The sequence below is a fragment of the Carettochelys insculpta genome, chromosome 8 (assembly GCF_033958435.1).
Source record: "Carettochelys insculpta isolate YL-2023 chromosome 8, ASM3395843v1, whole genome shotgun sequence".
Lineage (NCBI taxonomy): Eukaryota > Metazoa > Chordata > Testudines > Carettochelyidae > Carettochelys > Carettochelys insculpta.
In genome coordinates this window covers 8,866,519-8,888,528 of record NC_134144.1, presented here as the reverse complement: position 1 = coordinate 8,888,528, position 22,010 = coordinate 8,866,519, and the positions used below count along the sequence as shown (strand labels likewise).

At 42.3% G+C, this 22,010-nt stretch overlaps 1 protein-coding gene across 10 annotated transcripts in view; it reads left to right on the top strand.

Annotated features, from left to right (window-relative positions):
• MAP2 (microtubule associated protein 2) overlaps positions 1 to 22,010 on the top strand; it is a 278,566-nt gene that overhangs the window by 217,885 nt on the left and 38,671 nt on the right. For 3 of the 10 annotated variants that reach the window (XM_075001206.1, XM_075001207.1, XM_075001208.1), the window contains 5 exons: positions 4,064 to 7,846; positions 8,087 to 8,293; positions 8,669 to 8,803; positions 14,575 to 14,636; positions 19,025 to 19,210. In XM_075001206.1, the coding sequence (XP_074857307.1) occupies positions 4,064 to 7,846; positions 8,087 to 8,293; positions 8,669 to 8,803; positions 14,575 to 14,636; positions 19,025 to 19,210 (4,373 nt within the window). Of the gene's footprint in view, positions 1 to 4,063; positions 7,847 to 8,086; positions 8,294 to 8,668; positions 8,804 to 14,574; positions 14,637 to 19,024; positions 19,211 to 22,010 lie in introns of those variants that run through there. The other 7 variants (XM_075001212.1, XM_075001210.1, XM_075001213.1 and 4 more) reach the window with 4 other exon arrangements.

Below are 22,010 nucleotides of genomic sequence, written 5' to 3'. Positions count from 1 at the left end.
TCTGCTAACCCGCATATAGAGCTGAAAGTGTTGTTGTAAGAACAGTCTTGTTGAACTTTGTCCTTTGTGTTGTCTGCTGGTGTTGATGTCACTTCCTTTTTCGTCCACCAAGAAGAAGAAACTGTAGCAAGTCCAATGGCTGAAGAAGAGAAACCAGCAGCTCTCCCTGGAAAGGAGCTGGGGAAAGAGAGTGGGCCCGCTGAGCCTTCAGAACAGGCAGAGAGCCAGCTGGATTCTGGTTCGGAGGCCAAAGTGTCTCATGAAGACAGTGTACTCAGTGTGGCACAGAGTGGGAAAAGCATAACAGTTGTCAAGGAGGTGCCCCTGAAAGCAAAAACACCTTCCTTGGCTGAGGAAGGTGTGTCCTCTTTAGAACTGCATGTGTTTGCTGCAAATGAATTCTGCTTTCTCCCGTGCTTTCCAAAGCTGCTCCATTTCCTACTCTTCTGGTTTATTATTGCTCTAGTTACAGTGCTCAATGAGCCTGTGTTGGATAACCCACTTTGCATAGATGCTGTAAAACAAATTGTTTCCTACCACTGCAGCTGATTCTTGATTTTTTTTAACTTTGCCATGATACAATGTGCTTTGCAGTTCAGCTGTTACTGCCATATCAGTCTTTTTTCCCCATCTCAGATGTGTTTGCCAGTCACATTGCTAATCAATGTATATACTTTTTTTTTTCTTTTTGATGAGAAATCCATCTGCTTTTCTTGCAAAAAAGTGATGTTTATTGACTTCGACTATGACATAAAGAGGCTTAAACTGTAGAAATATTTTTGTTTGCAGTGTGCAGTATTATTTCTTTGTTTATGCTGTGCATTCTGGTTTTGTTTCTGTAAGGCTATTGCTTCTTATGCCATATCCTCGCCATTCATTGCAAGCAACTGCCCCACCCCCGCCCACTTCTCGCCTTGATCATTGCCAGAACTTTTGAGTTTTCATTTATTTTAGCGTATTATAAGTTTATGGCCCAACACAAAGGCCCTGCTCAAGCACAATTCCCATCAATCCCAGTGGGATTTCTGCCTTTATAAGGTACTGGGCACTTAAGAGTAAGATCCTAGAGGTGCTTACCAGTGTTTCCTGTAAGCTGAACACTTGAGTGGCCACCCAGGAGAGATTCAGATGCTGCCCAGCTGATTAGCACAGTGGGCAGCATGTGTTTCTTTTGGTGGTGCACCTCTGCACATGCCTAGGTGCACATAACGAAATGTATTCTATCCAAAAAAAATGAGAAGGACCCCGGGTGCTGAACTGGGCAGCACTATGAATAGTTTTGGCCAAATTGAAATCAATAGCTTTGCTTAAGAATTAAGAAAGTCTTCAGGCTTTGTCCTTTTGACAGTATTTCTCATCAGGTGTTTCAGAGGGGAAACACCTCCTGCATTCTCTATGAAGTCCTGAAGAGCCCTGTACCTCCTAATTAAGAAATTTGGGATATGGGAGGCTTGAGTTTACAACCAAGCCTCACCTAACAACGTTTTTCACCCAATTGAGCAAGTTGAAATTCCTTTGGTATTATGTCTGCTAATATCCTCTGGTATGTGCATCAGCATCGCCATCAGAGGTGCAATTCTTTTGGTGAAGAACGATAGCATGTAGCTAATTATTCTTAGGGAAACCACAGTTAAATTAGCTAATGGATGTTGCTTTTGCACTTTATGTAAGTTGAGAATAATCCCTACCACCAAACCACCCACAAAAACTTGTAAAAATAGGAAGACAAAGTAGAGCAGATGGGGTTGTTTTTATGATACGTGTCTACACTAGAGAGTTTTGTCAACAGAAGGGGGACTCCAGGAGCATCTACACACACACACAAAATGTTCTGTCGACAGAGCCTCAACAGAACTCCACCTTTGTGTCGACACTGTTATCCCTCAAAAATTTGAGGAATAATGCTTCTGTCACCAGAAGTGCAGTGTAGACACTTCTGTTGACAAAGAGCGCTTCTAGTTCACCGTGCAGCTCTGTTTGCAGGATTTCTGGGCTACGTCTACACTAGAATCATCTGAGCATCTTTTGACAGATGTTACTGTAGACAGAGAAGTCACACCAGAACCTCTGTCGACAGATTGCATCTACCCACAACTTGCTCTGTTGACAGAGGACTGCCAGACTGCACTGCCCTTTGGTGCCAGAAAGCAAAATGCCTGCAAAGAGGGCTGCCTGGCAACCAGAAGTCCTCTCTGTTGACAGAAGTGTCTACACTCTACTTCTGTTGAGAGTACTCTTTCGACAGATTGTTATGCCTCAAATTTTTGAGGGATAATCCTGTCGAGGCAAATGCAGAGTTCTATCAAGACTCTGTCGACAGAATGCTTCGCCTGTGAAGCAGCTCCTGAAGTTATGTCGACAGAAGGCTCCTTCTGTCGATAAAACTCTCTAATGTAGGCACTGCCCTTGTCAGTCATTCTGTCGACAGAGGGCAGGGCAATCTGGCTGCTCTCTGTCGACAGAGCGTAGATTGCTCTGTTGGTCTGCTTTTGTGTGGAGATGCACTCTGTCAACAGATGTTACTGTTGACATATGCTTCTAGTGTAGACATAGCCACAGTGTACAGAAGAATAGTTAATATTTTTAACTAAATATCTAAGTACTTGAAGAAGGATGAACACATTCATTCAAAATACTTTAAAAAATAAAAAAGGCCCAGACCTGTGTGCCACATGTTCAGCTGGAGAATTTCTGTGGGTAGGGAACTCCAAATTTGTTTTCCCAAGACTTTTTGCAGCATATTTTGGAAACGCACACAATTCTTTTAAAGAAAAAACTGACTAGACAATGTTATCACAGTTTTGTCCTAGATTTCATTGTTCTCGTCCTGTAGTGCACTAGGGAAAGATGAATCTGATAACTACTAACAAATCATATATAAATTGTGTACTAAAATGTTACCCAAGTATATTAACTAAGCTAAGAACAGAGCAGTAACAGATGTAATAGAAACATTTTAATTTAAGCTTAAAATAGCGTGGGGCCCTCTTTTCAGCAATGCTGAACATCCCTGGTTTCCACTCACTTCATTTGGAGGTGTGAGTGCTTGGATTTCTGAAAACCAGACCTGTCAGCTTTGGAAATATGAGCAAGTCCATATCCAGTGCAGGTTACATGAGGTCAGTTTCATGAACATAACCTGTTTTTTGCTTAAAAAAAAGAAAGAAAAAGAAAGAAAGAAAGAAAGATCAGTTATACAGGTTGAGCCTCTCTACTCCAGCACTCTCTGGTCTGCCGACACCCATGCTCCAGCATAATTTTAGTTAGCCTGATATCCACTTATTGCGGGTGTGGCCAAATTTCCTGAGGTCTCATAAAGTTTGTTGACAGCCACCAGTCCTGGCTCCCAGTGTTCTGTGCTGTTATTTACCCTTAAATGTTTTCTAAGAGCCCAGTAAGCAGTGGTAATGCTGCTAAACAATATTGACCTCCTTTGGTTTGCAAATGCTCTGGTTTGACACCGGTCAGGCACCAGACTAGAGAGATTCAACCTGTATGAATAAGTGACCTCCCTTGTTCTACACTTAGCCCATATGATGCATAGTTTAATATTTCCTTGGATTGTACAAAACCTCATGATTTTAAAAGACATGTAGTATGATATAAATGAACATATAGTATATTTCAAGCACATATATAAGGATACTGTTCCTTGGCCAAATCTTGCAGACCTTATTAAAGCAAAATTTATATTGATTTCAGAGTCTAGCCAACCATTCAAATGTTAATTGATGGGTATTTTAAGATTTTAGTAGCAACTCATGAGTAAGAAGAAATCACCTGAAACAAAAGGGTGTGTTTGTCATTATAGTGGAGACAGATTTACATGTGTAACTCACATTATCATTAATGCACTTATAAAACTGTGTGCATCAAGAGGAGAGCAGTGTGCCGTGCTTTAAAACAAATTTCTAGCTGAATAGCCTTGCTGCATGGTTGCCTATTTTCCCTTCTGCCTTCCATTAATCATACCAAGATATCATTGTAAGTTAAATGACTGCCTATACGTGCTTTAAATGATTTGTCATAAAACCCAACCAAACTACTTCAGATTTACTTACAGCCTCGAAGATGGAAATCCGTGACCAGGAGGGCAAAGGCCCTTTCACAGCTGAGCCATTAGACACAAAGGAACATAAGTCAGAGAAAGACAGTAAGACTGGTGAGCAACCTAAACATGATGCCTTAGTTCCACAGCCAGCAAAAACTGAGACTTTAGATAAAAAGGAGTCACAGGGCAAAGAAGAAGAGAAAATACATCCAACTGTGTTAGGACCGATTTCGGACACAGATCTGCTAAAGAAAGAAGGAGTAAGTTTTGCCGAGCCAAGTGCTGATTTGACTGCAGAGCCTCTTGAATCTCAAAGACACAGGGACTTCTCAGCTGACCTACTGAAGGAGAGTACAACAGATGGAAGGAGTACAGACGTCCAGATGCCATTTAGCCAGGCTATACCTCTGAATTATAATGATGACTTTACAGACATCCCAAAGAGTAATCTTGCTCTTTTACCTTCAGAATCTAGAACTGATGTGCCTGGTGCGGAACCTCTTTCAGAAATTCCAGTGACTGTCCTGCAGAAATCACAGCTTGGAGACAGTTACACAACAAACCAAGAGTTCACTGGAGAAGAGATTGCCAAAGACCTTTTGAAAGAGGAAAAGATCCACACAGACAAAACAGCAAAGGCAGAAGAAGCCTCAGCGCTGGCTGAGCCAGCCACGGAAGAAAGACACATCCAGAAAATGTCTACATGGGGGGAAGAGAAGGACATGACAAGGGACGAGAGTGATGAGGAGGAAAGGTATGGCTTCCTGGATTGGCAGCCCTCCAAAGTAGTAGATGATAAACTTTCTGCAGAGCAGGAAGATACAAGAGTAGTTCCAGACAAAACAGTCGTTAGTGAAGCTAAAAAGTCATCTGATGTTTTCAAGGCAGAAGAAGTGAGGGATCTAACTGGGGTTTCAGCAGCCCTAGATGCCAGAAAGGAAGAGAAGCAGAGCGCAGAAACACCCACTGGCCAGTTAAGCCATGAATCATTTTCTGAAAAAGAAAACAAACCTATTGATGCAGCTCAGTTATCTAAAACAACAGAAAAAGCTCCTGAGGCCCCAAAGTTAACAAGTGGCCTTCCTCAAGACAGAGATACTGAAACGGGTGCTAAGGTGGACACTTTCCATATCTCAGACTCCGTTACACATGAAATACAGTTAGAGGAAGATAGGTCGGGAATGTCAAAGTATTTTGAAACATCGGCTTTGAAAGAGGAAGCAACCAAAAGTGACATACAGCAGCCAGGCAGCGATTACTATGAACTAAGTGACACGAAGGAAAGTGCTTATGAACTTTATCATACAGATCTTCTAATATCTAAAAAGGAAGAACAGAAATTACAGCCAGAAACAGATCAACAGTCTGATGTCTCTGGTCGTGAGATAGGATATAGTACTCTTGCTCAGAGTTTTCCATCAGATAAGCCAGAGGAGCCTAGCTCTCCCCAGGAACGGCTGTTTACTATTGATCCCAAAGTGTATGGGGATAAGAGAGAAATCCATAGTAAAAACAAAGATGACTTGACTCTGAGCAGAAGCTTAGGACTTGGGGGAAGATCTGCCATAGAACAAAGGAGTATGTCAATTAACCTGCCAATGTCCTGTCTAGATTCCATTGCACTAGGATTCAGCTTTGGCCGTGCTCAGGATCTTTCTCCCCTTGCTTCAGATATTCTCACAAGCACCAGTGGGAGCATGGATGAAGGAGATGATTACTTGCCAGCAACCACCCCGGCATTTGAGAGAGCCCCATGTTTCCCCATAGATAGCAAAGAGGAAGAGGAAAACATTGAGGAGGAAAGAGTAATGGAAGAAAATGTTCAGGTTGAATCCTCATGTGAATCACCCTTCCTGGCGAAGGATTACTACAAAAATGGGGCTGTTATGGCACCTGATTTGCCTGAAATGTTAGACCTAGCAGGCACGAGGTCTAGGTTAGCTTCTGTGAGCACTGACACAGAGGTGGCACGCAGAAAATCTGTTCCTACTGATGCTGTTGTAGAAGACAGTGTTGTACCTCTGACCCCTGTGACGGATGAAAATCACATAACTCTAAAAGCTGAGAGTCAGCTAGAAGACTTAGGCTACTGTGTTTTCAATAAGTACACGGTCCCATTACCTTCTCCAGTACAGGACAGCGATAGCCTAACAGGTGAAATCTGCCCCTTTTATGAAGGAAGGGATGACAAAATGAGAAGAGGACTGGCAGCTGACCTCTCTCTGATTGAAGTAAAGTTGGCGGCCGCTGAAAAGTCTAAAGAACTCAGCAGTGGAAAAGACACAAGTCCAAACATCCCCAGTGACTCACCAGGTCTGGCAAGGGAGTTTGAGCAGGAGAAAAGAGGCTCAGATAAGCTAGATACTGTACTAGAAAAAAGTGAAGAACAGGCTGATTACAGAGACATCTATTCCCTTGAAGATACAAAACATGAGAAAAAGAGGCCTGATGCAATCTTGGAAATGAAAGAAGAAGATACTATTGATAAACTCTACATAGCTGGGCAAGAGGGTGAAACTGCATATGACAAAGCATTAGCAAAAGAGGTAACACAAGAAAAAGATATTTCTTTATTGACTGGGAAGGAGGAAAAGGCTCTTAGCATTGTTCCAAAGGTAGCCGAGATAGAACCATCACTCAGGCCAGACTACAATGCTATAAAACAAGAGATGGATGCTGCTGCTAGGAGAGCTGAACAAGAATACCAGACTCAGCTGCAGACAGAGATCAGCATGTTTGCTGCAGCTGGTTCAAAGCAGGGCACCGTTGCTGTAAAAACAGCAGAGCCTGAAGCCCAAGAACCTCAGCAGCAGCAAAAGGACCTGAGCTTTTTTCCTAAAGAACCAAAGGAAGCAGATACTCTTTCAAGAGCTGAGCCTAGTCAGGCGAAGGACAGTGCCAAAGTATCTGAGACTGAAATTAAAGAGAAGGTGACTAAGCCTGATCTGGTGCACCAGGAAGCAGTAGATAAAGAAGAATCTTATGAGTCTAGTGGAGAACATGATCAAATACAAGAAGAGGTAAATGGAGAATCTTTGAAACCAGAGGATGGCAAAATAGAACTGCAGAAACGACCTGTTTCAGAAGAAGAGATTACATCACCATTACCCATGGAAGAATCTTCTGTCCAGCTTGCCATCTCAAAAGCTGATTTCATGCAAGAGGAGGCAGCCGACATCCAGATGGAGAGCATACCACAGCCTAAAGAAGAAATTAAAGAGATGACTTCGGACCTAGCAGTAAGTCTTGCAGAGACCACGGAGCAGCCACTACGTGATTTAACACCTGAATTGGTAAAAGGCAAAGAGCATGAAGAAAAACAAGAAGAAAAGGAAGATGATCAGTATCAATTCATTTCAGACATGCACCGAGAAACAGAGATGGAGGCGCGTTCTGGAGAAGAGGTGCCAACTGAGCCTGGCCCAGCAGAAATGCCTGAATTGAAAGGCGTGATTGAGTCGGTTGTGACCATTGAGGACGACTTCATCACGGTGGTGCAGACGACCCTGGATGAGGGCGAATCGGCCTCTCACAGTGTGCGCTTCGCTGCCGCGCAGCAGGAAGAGGTGGAAAGACCGGATTATCTGCCAGAAGAGGAAGTGGAAGTGGAGATGGAGGAACCCACTGACAGCCAAGCAGAGCCTAAAGAGGGCTCGCCAGAAGCTCCCGCTTCACCTGAGAAGGAAGAGATCCTGCTAACGGATTACAAGACAGAGACATACGATGATTACAGAGATGAAACCACCATTGATGACTCCGTCATGGACACCGACAGCCTGTGGGCAGATACTCAAGGTGTGCATTATCCTTTTTTAAAAACAATACTTCTGTTTCCCAACAAACAATAATCATAGTAATAGTAACAGTAATAATAATACTTTCAGTAACTTTCAGAAATGATAGAAAGTAACCTGCCATTTATTTTAAACAACCTGCTGTATTTTGGAATTTCTTTTCCCTCCGTCAAGGCACTGTTCACATTTGTTACTTACTAATTTTTTCTGTTTGTTGTTATAATTTGCTCTGACCCTACAGATGATGATAGGAGCCTCATGACAGAACAGTTAGAGACTGTTCCTAAAGAGGAGAAGGCAGAGAGAGAATTGCGAAGATCATCTCTCGATAAGCATAAAAAAGAGAAACCTTTTAAAACTGGGAGAGGCAGGATTTCTACTCCTGAAAGAAAAATAGCTAAAAAGGAGCCTAGCACACTCTCCAGAGATGAAGTGAGAAGGAAAAAAGGTTCATTTAACACTCACTATTACCTTTTTTTTCTTTCTGTTGTGCATACTGCAAGGTTACTCTGTTGTAGAAGTTGAATATGGTGGTAGTAGTAACTAATGCTATTTAATCAGACATTGTACAGTTGCATATAAAGAAAAGTGCCAAGCTCATCACTGTTTACTCCAGCTTTATGCTCATATGGTGGACAAATCAGCTTATTTGAGGAGTAACACAGTTCTTTGCCTCTGCAAACTAATTCATTGATTAATTTGGTCCTAAAGCATCAAACTGGAATAACAGAGGAATGGGTCTGGCCCATGGTTGATTTATTGTCATATCAAACTGTTTGGGCATTTTTGCTGATTGTGTGCTTTTGTGTTTTCTTGTCCATAGCAGTATATAAGAAAGCTGAACTTGCTAAAAAATCTGAAGTTCAGGCCCACTCTCCCTCCAGGAAAATCATTTTAAAACCTGCTATCAAATATACTAGACCTTCTCATCTCTCCTGTGTTAAACGGAAGCAGACAGGTGACTGTGCTGTGTTCAGTTATGCAATGTGGCTGGCAAATATAGACACTTTTTTTTTTTTTAAAATCTCATTGCTATAGCAGCTTCTCTGTTGTTTTATTTTATTTTTCCTCCAAGAATATCAACCTTCATGAACAATATTTTTGCTGTTTTGTATCATTCTTTTTAGTGTTTATTTATTTAGCAGAGTCCATGACCATGTATGCTTGCCATTGCTCAGCCCTCAAAGTGCTGTGATTGTATCTTGGCATTGTGCTTGAATGTGGTGTTGTAGGAATCTTTATTTTGTATTTAATTTGGTGGTGAATTTATGCAGTGGGAAAGTGTTGATGGCGCAACTCATGGTCTACATATCCATTATTTTGCTTTTTCCTCTCATGCATAACAAGAAGACGTGCATATTGCTTATTTATGCTTATCTGCATTGGCACTTCCAAATCTGTTACTGATGTTTATGACTTGGAGCCAAAATCCACAGGGAGAATCTGGAAAGCAGCATACAGTGCTGAGAGAGAACAACTCTGGGCTCAATCAACAAATGCAAAAATGCTTTCCAAAATCTTAAGCTGAAGCACAGAAGTGAGGTAACATGAAATGGTCAAATAAAGAACCAGTGGCAGAATGACTTTTTCCTCAGATTTCCTGATGCCCAGAGCTGTTCTTTAGCCAGCCACATGATGAAAAATCAATGTGTTCTCTGGTGGTTGTCTACATTCTTTTAGTAGGGCAAGAGGAGAGAAGGAAAACAAGTGGTTATCTCAGTACCTAAACAGGTGTGGTATTATTTGGAGGAAAAGAATTAGAACATTTTCACGCTGGTGTTATGGTATTAGTCTTGATTGTCCAATCAGGATGGAAAGATCAGTATTGGATTGGTCTATTTACTTTTTTAAAGGGCCTGAGGAATGATTTAATGATAAGAAAGTTTGATGCTTCCATGTACTGCCGTGCAGTTGCTCCTTATTTACACCACAGTAAGTGAGAAGAGACCCAGGCTCCTCTAGTTTACATTCAGGGTATAGTATTCTAAAATGGAAATGTATATCTGTTTCTTGGCTCAGAAATTAAAACCAGTGTTTATTACAGGTTGAACCTCGCTAATTCGGAGCTTTCTCATCCAGCAACACCTGCAATCTGGCATGATTTTAGTTAGCTGGACAACCACTTATCTTGGGTGTGGCCAAGTTTCCCAGGATCCCATCAAGTTTGTTTCCAGCCACCAGTTCTGGCTCCCAGAGTTCTGTGCTGTTATTTAGCTGTAATTTACCCCAAATGTGTTCTAAGAGCCCAGGAGTAAGGGAAGGTGCTGGTAATGCTGTGAGATAATATTGACCTCCTGTGGTCTGGCAAATTCTCTTGTTGGGCACCAGTCATGTTCCAAGGGTTCTGGACTAGAGAGGTTCAACTTGTACTTTGATTAGTGAGATGGAAATCAGAGTAGCCTTCAATGTGCTCCAACCAGCTCCAGACCATAAAGCTCAGGGAGAGTAAATGTGATTTAAATGAACTTCTGCTCCCCTGTCTTCTCCGATCTTTAACCAAATACAGCTTAATGAGACCTGAACATGTGACCTATTATTCAAAGAACTCGGAGTGTGCTATGGGATTAGGGCAAGTGTGGGCAACAAAAGAGCACTGGTGAGCCAGGATTAGTCCCTGGTGGACCACCAGTGCTGTATTTACCTGAGCCTCCACAGCATTGGGTGAGGTCAGCTTTTGCTGGCCACAGATAGGTGTCCATGGCCAGTCGGAATGGCAGGAAATGGCGTGACACAGCTTCCCACCACTCCCTTTGGCCACAAATGGCAATCCGCAGCCAATGAAAGCTGCAATCGCCCAATACCTGCAGAGCTGCAGGTAATATAGCAGCAGCCCAGCAGAGACTAAACCTTATGGACTGGATCCAGCCTGGGTTAGGGACTAGATGGCAAAAGCTGGTTTAATAGCCTTGCCCCTCCTCTTTGCAGGTCAGGCTTTTAACTATGTGACGTGGTTTGATTGCAATTTAAGGAAGCTTAGGGCTAAAACAAGGAGGTGTTTCTTCATTCTAGTGCCTTGTGCCATGAAGTGTTGCTGCTATCAATCTCTCTTCAGTATACCGCTATTCTTGCCTCACACAGGCTATCACTAACCTTGTATGTTTTTGATTCCTGTGGCCTTCCAGTCAGAATTCAGATGTGCCCGTAGAAAAAATGGGAAAGCCTGTCCATTGCTTAAGCACACTCACTCTTGCCATAGCCTACCCAACAAGTAGCCAAAGTGGGAAATATAGTTTAAGGACAAACTCGAAACGTAGTCACACAGTAAGAATTGAGTCAGCCCCAGGTCCAAACCAGCCTCAAACTTTGTGAGTGTTCGCAATCCGATGAAATTTCCTGGCCTTTATAACGGGCTGAATCCAAACCCTGGATCTGAAATTTGGGATAATTTTGGTCTGGAACTGAACTTTGAGGTTTGGGCTCATCTGTCAAGCAGACTAACATGAACCCAAATGCTGAGTGAACTGAAAGTCTCCACAATATAACACTGGCATGTCCCGAAGACAGTTGAAAAATCACAAGGTAATTGCACGTAAAGTCTGATTCTCTTCTTTCGGCCCTTCTCTCTATCAGTGCAGTTGTAAGCGGCATACCTTGGTGTGGTTCACTGTCCCATATAGTGGCACCTAAACCACATCAGAGAGAAAGAATGAATCTCCTCTGCAGCCCTTGCTGGGAGCCAGCTGGTTTTTAACTCAAACTGTAGAGGCTCCTGCACTAGGCTCCAGTGATCGCAGGTTCGAGTCTGCTTGTGGGCGGTTACACACAGTCACTCTACTAATTGCTCTTCCAGAGTGTTAGGGTGCATAGATGGATAGCTGGTAGAATTGTCCCCTTAGGCAATGTCTACACTACAGCGATCTGTCCACAGAAGTTACTGTTGGAAGATATCTTTCAACAACACTTCTGTCAACAGGTTGCAGCCACACACAGAAGCGGATAGCTCTGTTGGCAGAGAGCGGCCAGACTGTCTGGCCACTCTCTTGACAGAATGGCCAACCCGAAGCACAGCAGACAGGGCTGCCTGGTGACCCAGAAGCCCTCTCTGTTTACAGAGGGTGCCCTGGAGCATCCACACCACTTTTTTGTTGACAGATTCTGTTGAGAAAGGAGTTCTGCCTCATGGGGTGTCGGGGGGGTGGAGGGGGAGGCAGAAGGCTGCCAACAAAAGTGCCGAGTTCTGCCAACAGTATGTCGACAGAATGCATTTTTAGTGTGGACCCTCTGTGAGTTTTGTCAACAGAACCTGGGTTTTGTTGACAAAACTCTCTAGTGTAGAAGTAGCCTTAGGCTGTAGGTATTCGTGATTAAATATGCACACCATTGTTGTGTGGATCTAACAGTATAGGGACTGCAGCCAGATATCTTCAGGGTCAGTGAGCCAGAAAGGGACATTTATTTTCCTAGTTGAATGCTGTCAGCCAAGAAGCTTGTTTTCCATCATTCCTTATTTTGAATATAAAACAGTTTGTTTGAAGCTTATTCCCACTGAAATCAGTGTAGGCTTTCTTTCTGGTTTCAGTGAGTACCAAATGGGATGCCTAGCCAGAAATGCCCCCCAGAGTGTATTCTACATAACTCTGAGCCCATTCCAAGCAGCACAAACTTCTGTGTTAGCCTTTTCTATACTTTAAAAATGAAACTTGTCCAAAGAGCAACACATGGGTCACAGTCATCTCCATTAAAAAGTCAAAAGGTGTCCGTGTTGACCATGGAGAAGGGGTGAATGCAATGTCACAGGATTTCCCTATAATCTCAAGGTAACAAAAATAATTCTGGTGTCATTGTGTAGTAACAGTGGTTCAGAAGCTGTTCTAATGGCAAACACAGTCTCTGCAAGAGCGAGATTCTCAGTGATTACGATTTTTTTTTAAAAGTCTCCTTTCTTAGAGCATGAAACAGAAAGAAGGTAGGGGGAACGGGCAGTTTTATGTGATCCTCTGAACTTTATGCTAGTTTTCATTGTTTTCCCTGATTGGCTGATGTTAGAAGACATGGCTTGCCTTTGTGACATCACATCCTGGATGTCATCAGTTAGGCCAGCAGAGTGGCTTAGCCTTTGAATGGGGGCAAACATGCATTAGGCTTGTCTTCCTTGTCTTAAATATGTTTGTTGTGTAACTAAACTGGTAGCAGAGCACGAAACTTGTGAAGTCATGATCCAAGTATTTTGCTCAGATGGCGGAGTTGTTATGCTTTCAGGTAAGTCAGTCGCAGAAGCACAGTTGTGCTCATAGCTGCAGGCAATTAGAGTTAAATACCAAAGGGAAAGGGAGAAACATTAAAAAAAAAAAAACAGCAGTAACAGATGCGGTAAAATGTAATGCAGGAGGCTTTCATAGAACACGGTCAGGTATAAATGCAGAACTAAACTGTCAGTTCTCTGTTCTCATCTCTCTGTCTCACTCTCAAGCTTTCACTCCTACTCTCTCAAAGAAAAAGAACAAGGCAAGCACGTTATTTCCGGGGGGCAAAATACAGCATGAGAAAGGCAGCCTTGTTCACAATGAAATTGGTTGCAGAGCACCAGGATTTCATCCAACCCCATGGTTACAGGCTTGAAGATGTGCTGGGACAACTGTCAAAGCCCAAGGGAAACCTTTCTTTGACAACCTGGACAAAGTTTTGGGGTTGCTTTCCCAGATGGAATAAAATTGGGATGCTAGCTAAGAGAACTCATTTGTGCCCATCCAACCTTCCTTCTATATGCGCTCAAAGTACTAAGGATTTCACCAGTAGCTAGATTTCTTATAATACACCACTTCTTGAATAACAGCATCTGAAAAGCCCTTCAGCTGCCAGGGTTTCTCCTAGGATGGATTCCAAGTCAAACGGTATCAGCCTCATCTCAAATGTAACTTAAATCAGTGAGAGAAGATGATCACTGTCCTGGGTGCCACTAACTTGAATAATACAATATTAAACTAAAGTCTGAGGGTTTTATTGACCTCTGCATTACTCCACTTTTATACCAGTGTGACTGTATTGACATGAGTGAGGTTACAGCAGTGTAAATGGGAGTGAATACGCAGCAGGGAATCAGTTTCTTTTCAGTAGAGGTGCTTGGCTAAAATTCTGAAAAGTGGCTAGTGAGATGGCTTGAGATGCCTTAAAGGGGTTTGATATTCAGAGGGCAATGGTTCAGCATTTTCTAAAAATTAAGACCCTATTGGGCTCTCAATCACAAGTCACTCTTCAAAATGTTGAATAGTAACAGAGAGTAAGCTGTGCTAGTCTATACACTATCAAAACAAAAAGCAGTCAAGTAGCACTTTAAAGACTAGCAAAATAGTTTATTAGGTGAGCTTTCGTGGGACAGACCCACTCTCTGAAGAAGTGGTCTGAAGAAGTGGGTCTGTCCCACGAAAGCTCACCTAATAAACTATTTTGCTAGTCTTTAAAGTGCTACTTGACTGCTTTTTGTTTTCAAAATGTTGGCTCTTAATCCTCGACCTCTAGGAAGAGGAGGACATAATTCTGATATGTTGGCTGGAATTCACAGATTAACTGGAACTACCAGAAATAAGGTAACAAATATTGTAGCATGTATTCTTTTATGTCTTAAGGCAGCTGCATATACTACATACAATAATTCACCAGATCATTGCTTTGCACTGTACTTAAAAGACAATTGATTATCCTAAAGGTGTGCAGATATTCAAAATGATTATTTTTAACCATCAAGATTTTTTGTTTGTTTGTTTCTTTCTTTCTTCGTTTGGGATCTAACAGCGGCAGGTGGTGAAACAAACCAGGCTTCCAGAGTATTTAAACAAGCAAAGGACAAACTTTCAGTGAGTAAAATAATCCTCGTCTTCCATCTTTCAAAAACTCCTTTTTATCCTGTCTTAGGTGGTTGTGTCTTAATTTCAGTAAATAAGTATGCCTCCCCTTTACAATTCAGTTTTCACATTCATTTTTCATTACAACCACTCTCCCTGCATAGCTTCTGAATTACAAAAATAGAAATATAGAGATTTTGGTTTATCGTGTATAATCATTATGCATTATTTATATTATTGCATTGCCTAAGAGCCCTGGTCAGGGCAAGGATGCTATTGTGCTAGGCAATATACAAACACACAATAAAAATCTCTCAATCCAATTTACAAACAGCTTCTGAGTGACAGGAATGCTTAGTATTGCTAAACATTTAGGGCCAGGTCCTCAGCTGGTGTAAATCAGCATAGTTCCATTGGAGCCCCTGGAGCTGCACTCATTTACACATGCTGATGATCTGGCCATAGGTGTCATCTTGCTGGATTGTTACATGCAAGAAGAAAATCCTTCCTCATGATTGGCTGAAAAGAGTCTTACGGTGAATCCTTACATTTTTATTGCTCTCCTCCTCAAAGGTCGCAGATTTCAGGAAAATGTTAACCAATGACCTCTCATATGCAAATAGGCCTCTTAATTGGCTTAGCTGAGGTCATGTCCAGGACCTCTCTCCACTTTAGAACAGTAGGGCTAAACAAAATTATTGAACTTCCTGTCCTTGTCGTTAAAGTTCTGCCTACACCACCACTTACGTCTCTGTTGTTATCCATTCCACGACTCTTACTCCCTCCAGACCATCAGTGAGTGTTGTCTGACCTCTCCATTAGTCATTTTCTCTGCCCAGCCCTTCTCACATGTTACCCATGTACCCTTCCCCTCCCAGCACTCCAGGTACCTGTTATATTTTCTTTCACATCTCACTGTGTAACTCTTTTTCCAAGAAGCCCACACATGCTAGCTAACAACTCATTATTGGACAACAACCACCACCAAGTTCTCTAAGTTGAACTATTTTTCTGGATTTCACATTGTATTTTGGGCCCAATTTGTTTTGTCTGCCTAAATAGACCAAGGGACCATGTAATGAGCAAAGCACACTCTCAGTACTTAGCCAATAATAATAGGTGATATTACTATGTAGTCCAGGTTGATGGCAACAGCGTTAAGTAATTCGTGGCCATCACGAGTGATATGCCAGTGTAGATCCAAACCCAGACCGGAACTCTCCCAAAGTGATTATCTGATCCAGTGTTACAATTTTGACCCATCTCTCCCTAGAAGTGAGCAATCTGTAGATATTTCTCAGTAAAACACTCGGAAGCAAAGGGAGCAGGGCATATAGTGACTTCCCGTTTGGGTCAACAGCATGCTTCGTTTTCCTCTGAGGTAAATGCCCAGGGTCAGTCACCTTACAGGAATGCAGTATTTGCTTCTTACCAAAGTCGTCAGTGCTTTTGGAGCACCACTGGCACAAACAAGCAGTGTGCATTCTTCCTCTGGGTCTGTCTCCTGTCTTTGTAACTTCTTTTTTCCTTCCTAACAGTTGTTTTGGGGGCAAAGAGCTAAAAGGCTAAGCAGTTCTACCTAGCTGAGGAGGATCATGTCCCAGTTCCAGCTGTGGGTTAAAAACATTGTGTCCTTCCTGGTATGAATTAGCCAGTGGGACTGCCTACTCTCTAGCTGGCTCATGAAACAGAATGAAGTTTTCACATTTCCGCTTGAGCACTCTCTTAAGCCTTGCAAGCACTGATTCCTACAGTAAGGGCCAAATACTGCTCAGCCCTACCTCAACAGCCTGCCCGCGTAGCATGGGGAGTTGAACCAGAGTCTGAAGGTGGCATATTGCCCTCAGTGGGCATTTGTTTGAAAGAAGTTATGTGCAGAGTGGCCCTCAAATATAGATAGCAGAGCATTTAAGGTAAATAAAGTATCTTCCCATCTTGAAAAGGGCAGTCAAGTGGGGAGGGTGATATTGCAGATAAAGCATGGGTTGAGCTCCATGCAGTCATATCAGTTCATCTTTTTTGGCAAGATATTGTCACTCTTATACGTGCTAAGCAGTACCTCCAACCACAGTGCCAAAGGGAGTTCGTAGCAGTGAGGATTAGACCCTCCCCCCCGAGTCCCAGAGTGGTTTCTTGACCACAAGACAATGTGCTTTTATGCATACATATGTGTGTGTGTGTATATATATATATACACACACAATATCTTACTCATGGAGTGTGTGTATGTGTATATATAATATTCATGGACTGAGGTACTACTTGATATAAGTAAGAAGGGCAGCATCTACCTCTTTGTGCCTTCGTTCCCCCTCTTTAATAACTTGCCTACTAGGGATATTGTGAAGATAAATTCATTTGTTTTTAATAGGTGCTCAGATACTGCTGTGATGGAGGATATCAAAACACCTAGTTAGATTGTAGGTCCCAAACTGCTGGTCCTGAGCCTCTCAAAATTAGGTACAGATTTGTAAATGTCTTTAGATGCCTACAGAGATGGGAGAGGGCTAGCAGCTTTTCAAAAGTGTCTCGGTGCATTAGATACCTAAATCCCACTGACTTTCGGAATCCTGAGTCACCTTTGAAATCTAGCCCAAGGTCAATCAAGTTGGACTCTCAAAAATGGAGGCATCTCAAGCGAGGTGAATAGTTGACTGCAATTGAACAGTTTTATGCGAATGGTTTACCTTGTATTTAAAGCAAAATTGTCATTGATCACTTGTATGCTTCCCTGTATTTTAGATACCAAAATAATAATAGATATTTAGAAATCAATAATGTGTGGACAGAAAAGTTCTGTCTTTAGAAATACATTCTCACAATCTTAAAGTGTATCCAGACAATGAACAGAGCTTGTTGCTTACAATGGAGGCTACCAAATTAACAATACTTTCTACAGAGGTCCACTCGGATAATGCAGCAGGAATGAAACGATCACTTTTGTAAGGAGAAAGCATTAGAATTTAGAGCATTCCCCAGTGGGACTGGAATTCCTTTATTCATTTTGCAGTTTTAAAAACTCTCTTAAGCAATGTTAACATGCCTCATTATGATCTCTTTTAAACTGGAGCAAATTAGGATTAGCTCTGCTGTAGTTGATGGAGCTACACGAGTATACAGCTAGAGTAGGGAGAAGAGAATCAGGCCCAGCGTTTTATAAGTAATGTAATTTACAGTACCTTGATTCCTTGTGGTGTCTACAGGTACAGCTGACTTTTTCCAGTGCTACTGCACGTTGTTAAGAACCCAATTCTGCAGCTCTTGCTTGTGCTGAGTAGTTCTTATACATTTGTAGTCCAATTGGGACTACTCACATGAGCAATTTCCTCTCTGTGCAAGTAAAGTGTTACAGAAATAATCCTTCATTGCCAAGATAACGGCCTCCAATTATTCTTTTTCATTATACCTTATACCTTTTAAAGAAAAACTGTGAGAGCTAGATTGCCAACCCCTATGTGCCTGAGGCATTAAGAACCCAAGAAGTCCTAGTGACGTCACTGAAAATAGGTCTGGTAGTAACTGCTTGTCTGTGTCAGCGTGGAGTTCATAATCTGGACTGTACCAATTTGAAAAATCTTTCTACTTGAGTATCACATTGCATTTTACTCTGCATTTTAAGTGTAAATAAGGTAGAAGAGGTATTGTTATCACGTCATTCCCCCATTTTGAATAGCATTTTTTTTTCTAAGCCTCCTACTAACTTTTTTTGGGGAGTATTCCCAGACAGGGAGGTACTTCACGTACGGAACTTACTCCATCTTTGGTCTTGGAAGTTTCCACCTATGGTAAATGCTTACAAGGCAACCTTTGCCTCTGCTGTTAATAGAGGGGAAAACTTGTCTCTGCAAAAAAAGGAGGGATGTATTGAGGGCCTTCTTGGGGTACATCTGCACAGGATTTCCGACAGAATTCCATCTCGGGTAGAGATACGTGCTAGTTCAGCTTGAGCTAGTATCTAAAAATAGAATTGTGGATTTGGTAGCACAGGTAGCAGCTCAGGCTGGCCACCTGAGGAGAATCCCACCTGGCCACGAGGATGCATGCTGAGACTGCCTGAGCTACTGCTTGTGCCACTGCACATACACTGCTGGTTTTTAGGCACTAGCTTGACCAGAACTATTGTGCATGTACATGTTGTACCTGAGCTGGAAATTATTTCTCACCTGCTGTCTGGATGCACCCATAAAGAAAGTTGCTATCTCAGAGCCACAGCTGCATTTCAACAACACAACTCCTCCTTGCGTGTGTATCTTGGAATTTTATATGTGCTGGCTAGAACAAGGAATTTTAGTTCGTAGCATGGCATTTGTTTTTTCATGTATCCATTTTGCATGTGTTTTCCTTTCACCTCATCACTCAGCTTCATGTTCTGTTTCTTTTGTTTGTTTTCTCATCACTAGACTTCCTCTTTGTCAAAGATTCCTGCCTCAAAGTCTAGAGCGAAGTCATTACTTCCTCCAAGGCCCAGCTCAGCTTGCTCACTAACTACTAAAAGGGCTGCTTTTTTCGATACAGACAGTTACTTTGTCCGGCCCTCCTCGGCGGGCCCAAGAGACTACTTTCCATACTCAAAATCAGATGCTAAGGTAAGGTAGCTGAGTTAGAGATAGCTCAGAGAGGTGCACAAGTGAATTCCATGGAACTTATTCTTGCACGGCTGCATCTGAGTTAAGCCTAGTGAAGTTACTTGGGTTTGTCCTCACATACATCTTCTGTGAAAATGCTCCTATGCCAACAGTAGAGCTTCTCCCATCAGCATTGTCAGTCTACCTCCCCGAAGAGCAATAGCTATGTCAACAGGAGAAGCTCTCCCATAAACATAGCAGTGTCTACACTGGCAGTTAGGCTGGTATGACTGTGTTTCTCAGAGGTGTGGATTTTTCATACCCTCAGTGATGTTCTTATGCTGATATAGGTCAGTAGTGTAGACCTGGTGTCAGTCTTATTCAGCAAAAATGTGAGTGTAGACAAATCATCAGGGAAGTAGAGTTACACATGTCCAATGGCAGCAGATTTGGGATCCTGGCTATAGGGCTTTGGGCACAACATGTATAGAAACAAACAGATTGTCACAGGTTCTTCAGAATAACTCTCCTTTGTCCTGTGACTGTATTAACTGCCCACTTCACTTTGAATGGTCTCTTGCAACACAGGTTAATTTCTTATTTTTTCCAACTTTTATTTAGCTGTGACACTTTTAGGGCTTGTCTACACTGGAGTTTTTTCCTTGGAAACATGCCTGTTTCCTGAAAACAAAACAAAACAAAACAAAACCCACAGCATGCAGGCAGTCAATCATGATGATCTGAGATAAGAAGGCTTTTCCCTCAAAATAATTACTCCAGCTCTGCAAGCAACTTTTGCCAACCCTCCCCACTTCAAGGTCAAAAAGGAATGTGTGTGAACAAAGCACAGCTATAATCTGTTCATGTGAGAGCTCTTTTTGCAATGCTGTGGCTGTAATTGAGAATGCTCCATTTCCCAATGCTGTGGCTGCGTGTATGAGATTTTCCAACATTCCTTATTTATACATTAGAACAATGAAATAAGTAGCATTGAAGAAACCCTGCAGTGTAGACATAGCCTTAAAGTATCTTTTCCATACCTAAAGAAGAGCTAAAACATTCCAAAATTGTCCCTCTGCCCCGCAGAAGTTGGTCCCACTCAAGCTATCATTCACCCACCTTGTCTCTCTAATATGGTGGAACCAACATGACCAAAACAACCCTTCAAAACCCATAAGATGTAATTGCAGGGCTAGATCCACATGTGTTAAAATGGACTCGGGTCCCTTGACTTCAGTGGAGTTGTATCTGTTTATAAAATTGGAGGACCTAGCCCCGATGTAAGTTGTTTATAAAATAAATGTAAGTGGTTAAAGACAGCAGCACCAACATGCCTTGCAGTAAGCTTGTAATTTCCACCCAGTTAGTATTCTGCGGGGACCAATTACAATCCCTAGCATAGGAGGACACAACTCTCAATGAGAGCCGAGACCAGTTACATTAGGGGCAAAAATTAGTCCTTCAGGTGTTGAGGATGCTGCATTATCTGTTGCAGGAAGAGAAGTTTGCTTTGCTTGTACTTTCCAATCACAGCTTTCTCCTCCATCTTCCCCTCTCCCACGTGCATACATTTAACTTGTTTTCCACACCCACGAAAGACCAAGTTGGTGAACTTAGCCAACTGTGCCCCTCTTACCAGTCCCATCAGCTATTTCTGGCACTAGTTAGGGTCAGTTTTGTATTTGGACTTGGAATTACCATGGGAGACACCTGTTTATGTCCGGCTCCCTTTGGCAGCCCATCTCACAAGTGTGTAGATACTTGAACGCACTGATCTAAATGAAATAAAAAAGTAGAGATACACTGATTCAAAGATGGGAAAGATCAATATAGAAGAAAACAGGCTAAGTTCCGGTAGCTAATGTCCCTCCTTTGAAAATGCAATCAGCAGTCTCACTTCTTCATGTATCTTATTTTTTTGGGAAAACATTTTGCACCTTCAGTGATTCGAAAGGCAGCACTTCAGCACACGCGTTACATAATGACGCATAATCTGAAACATCCTGGGGCCCTGATCCTGTAATCTCTCAGTGGCATCCCTTGGGACTTCAGGATCAGGCACTGGATCTGTGCTTAAATTTGCATAACAAAGCCCATTCTACTAAATAGTCTTTCAGGATTTCTTGTTCCTTGACTTCATGACCAGAACTCCTTTTTCTAAGGGCCAAAGCCTGCTGGACTTAATAGAAAGACTCCCAAATGTGGTGTTGCTGGTATTTGGATTAAGCTGCACACGTCCATTGCTACCCCATTGAACTCATGTTGGGTTTTGACATTGACTTGGGTGGAAGTGAAATCAGGCCTTGATACATGTTTGGTCAAGTGAGTGGAAGAGTCAGGACTCTAATTTCAGGGGAGCTAGGAAATAAACAGAGGAGGGGGAGTTTCCCTTGCAATAGGCAACAGACATTTAAGGCTTCTAGTAAAAATGAGTTTGTTGGATGTTTGGCACTGTCTTAGCCAAACTGAAAATCTCTGGTGGGCTTTTTAAAGGGTTCAACAGTGGCCAAACTCCGCTGTCATTGCCGTTGGATGAAGTTTCAGCAAGGGCATTGCTCAGCCGACGCTGAGAGCTTTTGAAATGTCTTTCCTGAAGCTGCAGTCGCTCTGTACCCTAGACATCCAAATTCAGTACAGCCCAAGGGAGTTAAGAGATGCATCAGAGCTGGGTAACCATCAGAACTTCCTGCATGAAATGTAACAGAACTGGGTGTCATTTGATCTCACTTTCACTGGCGTGAATGGGGGCTGCTGTGCCATCTCACTGGTGTTAAACTAACAAAGCAAAACAGCAGAAGTGTCGCACTTTAAAGACTAACAA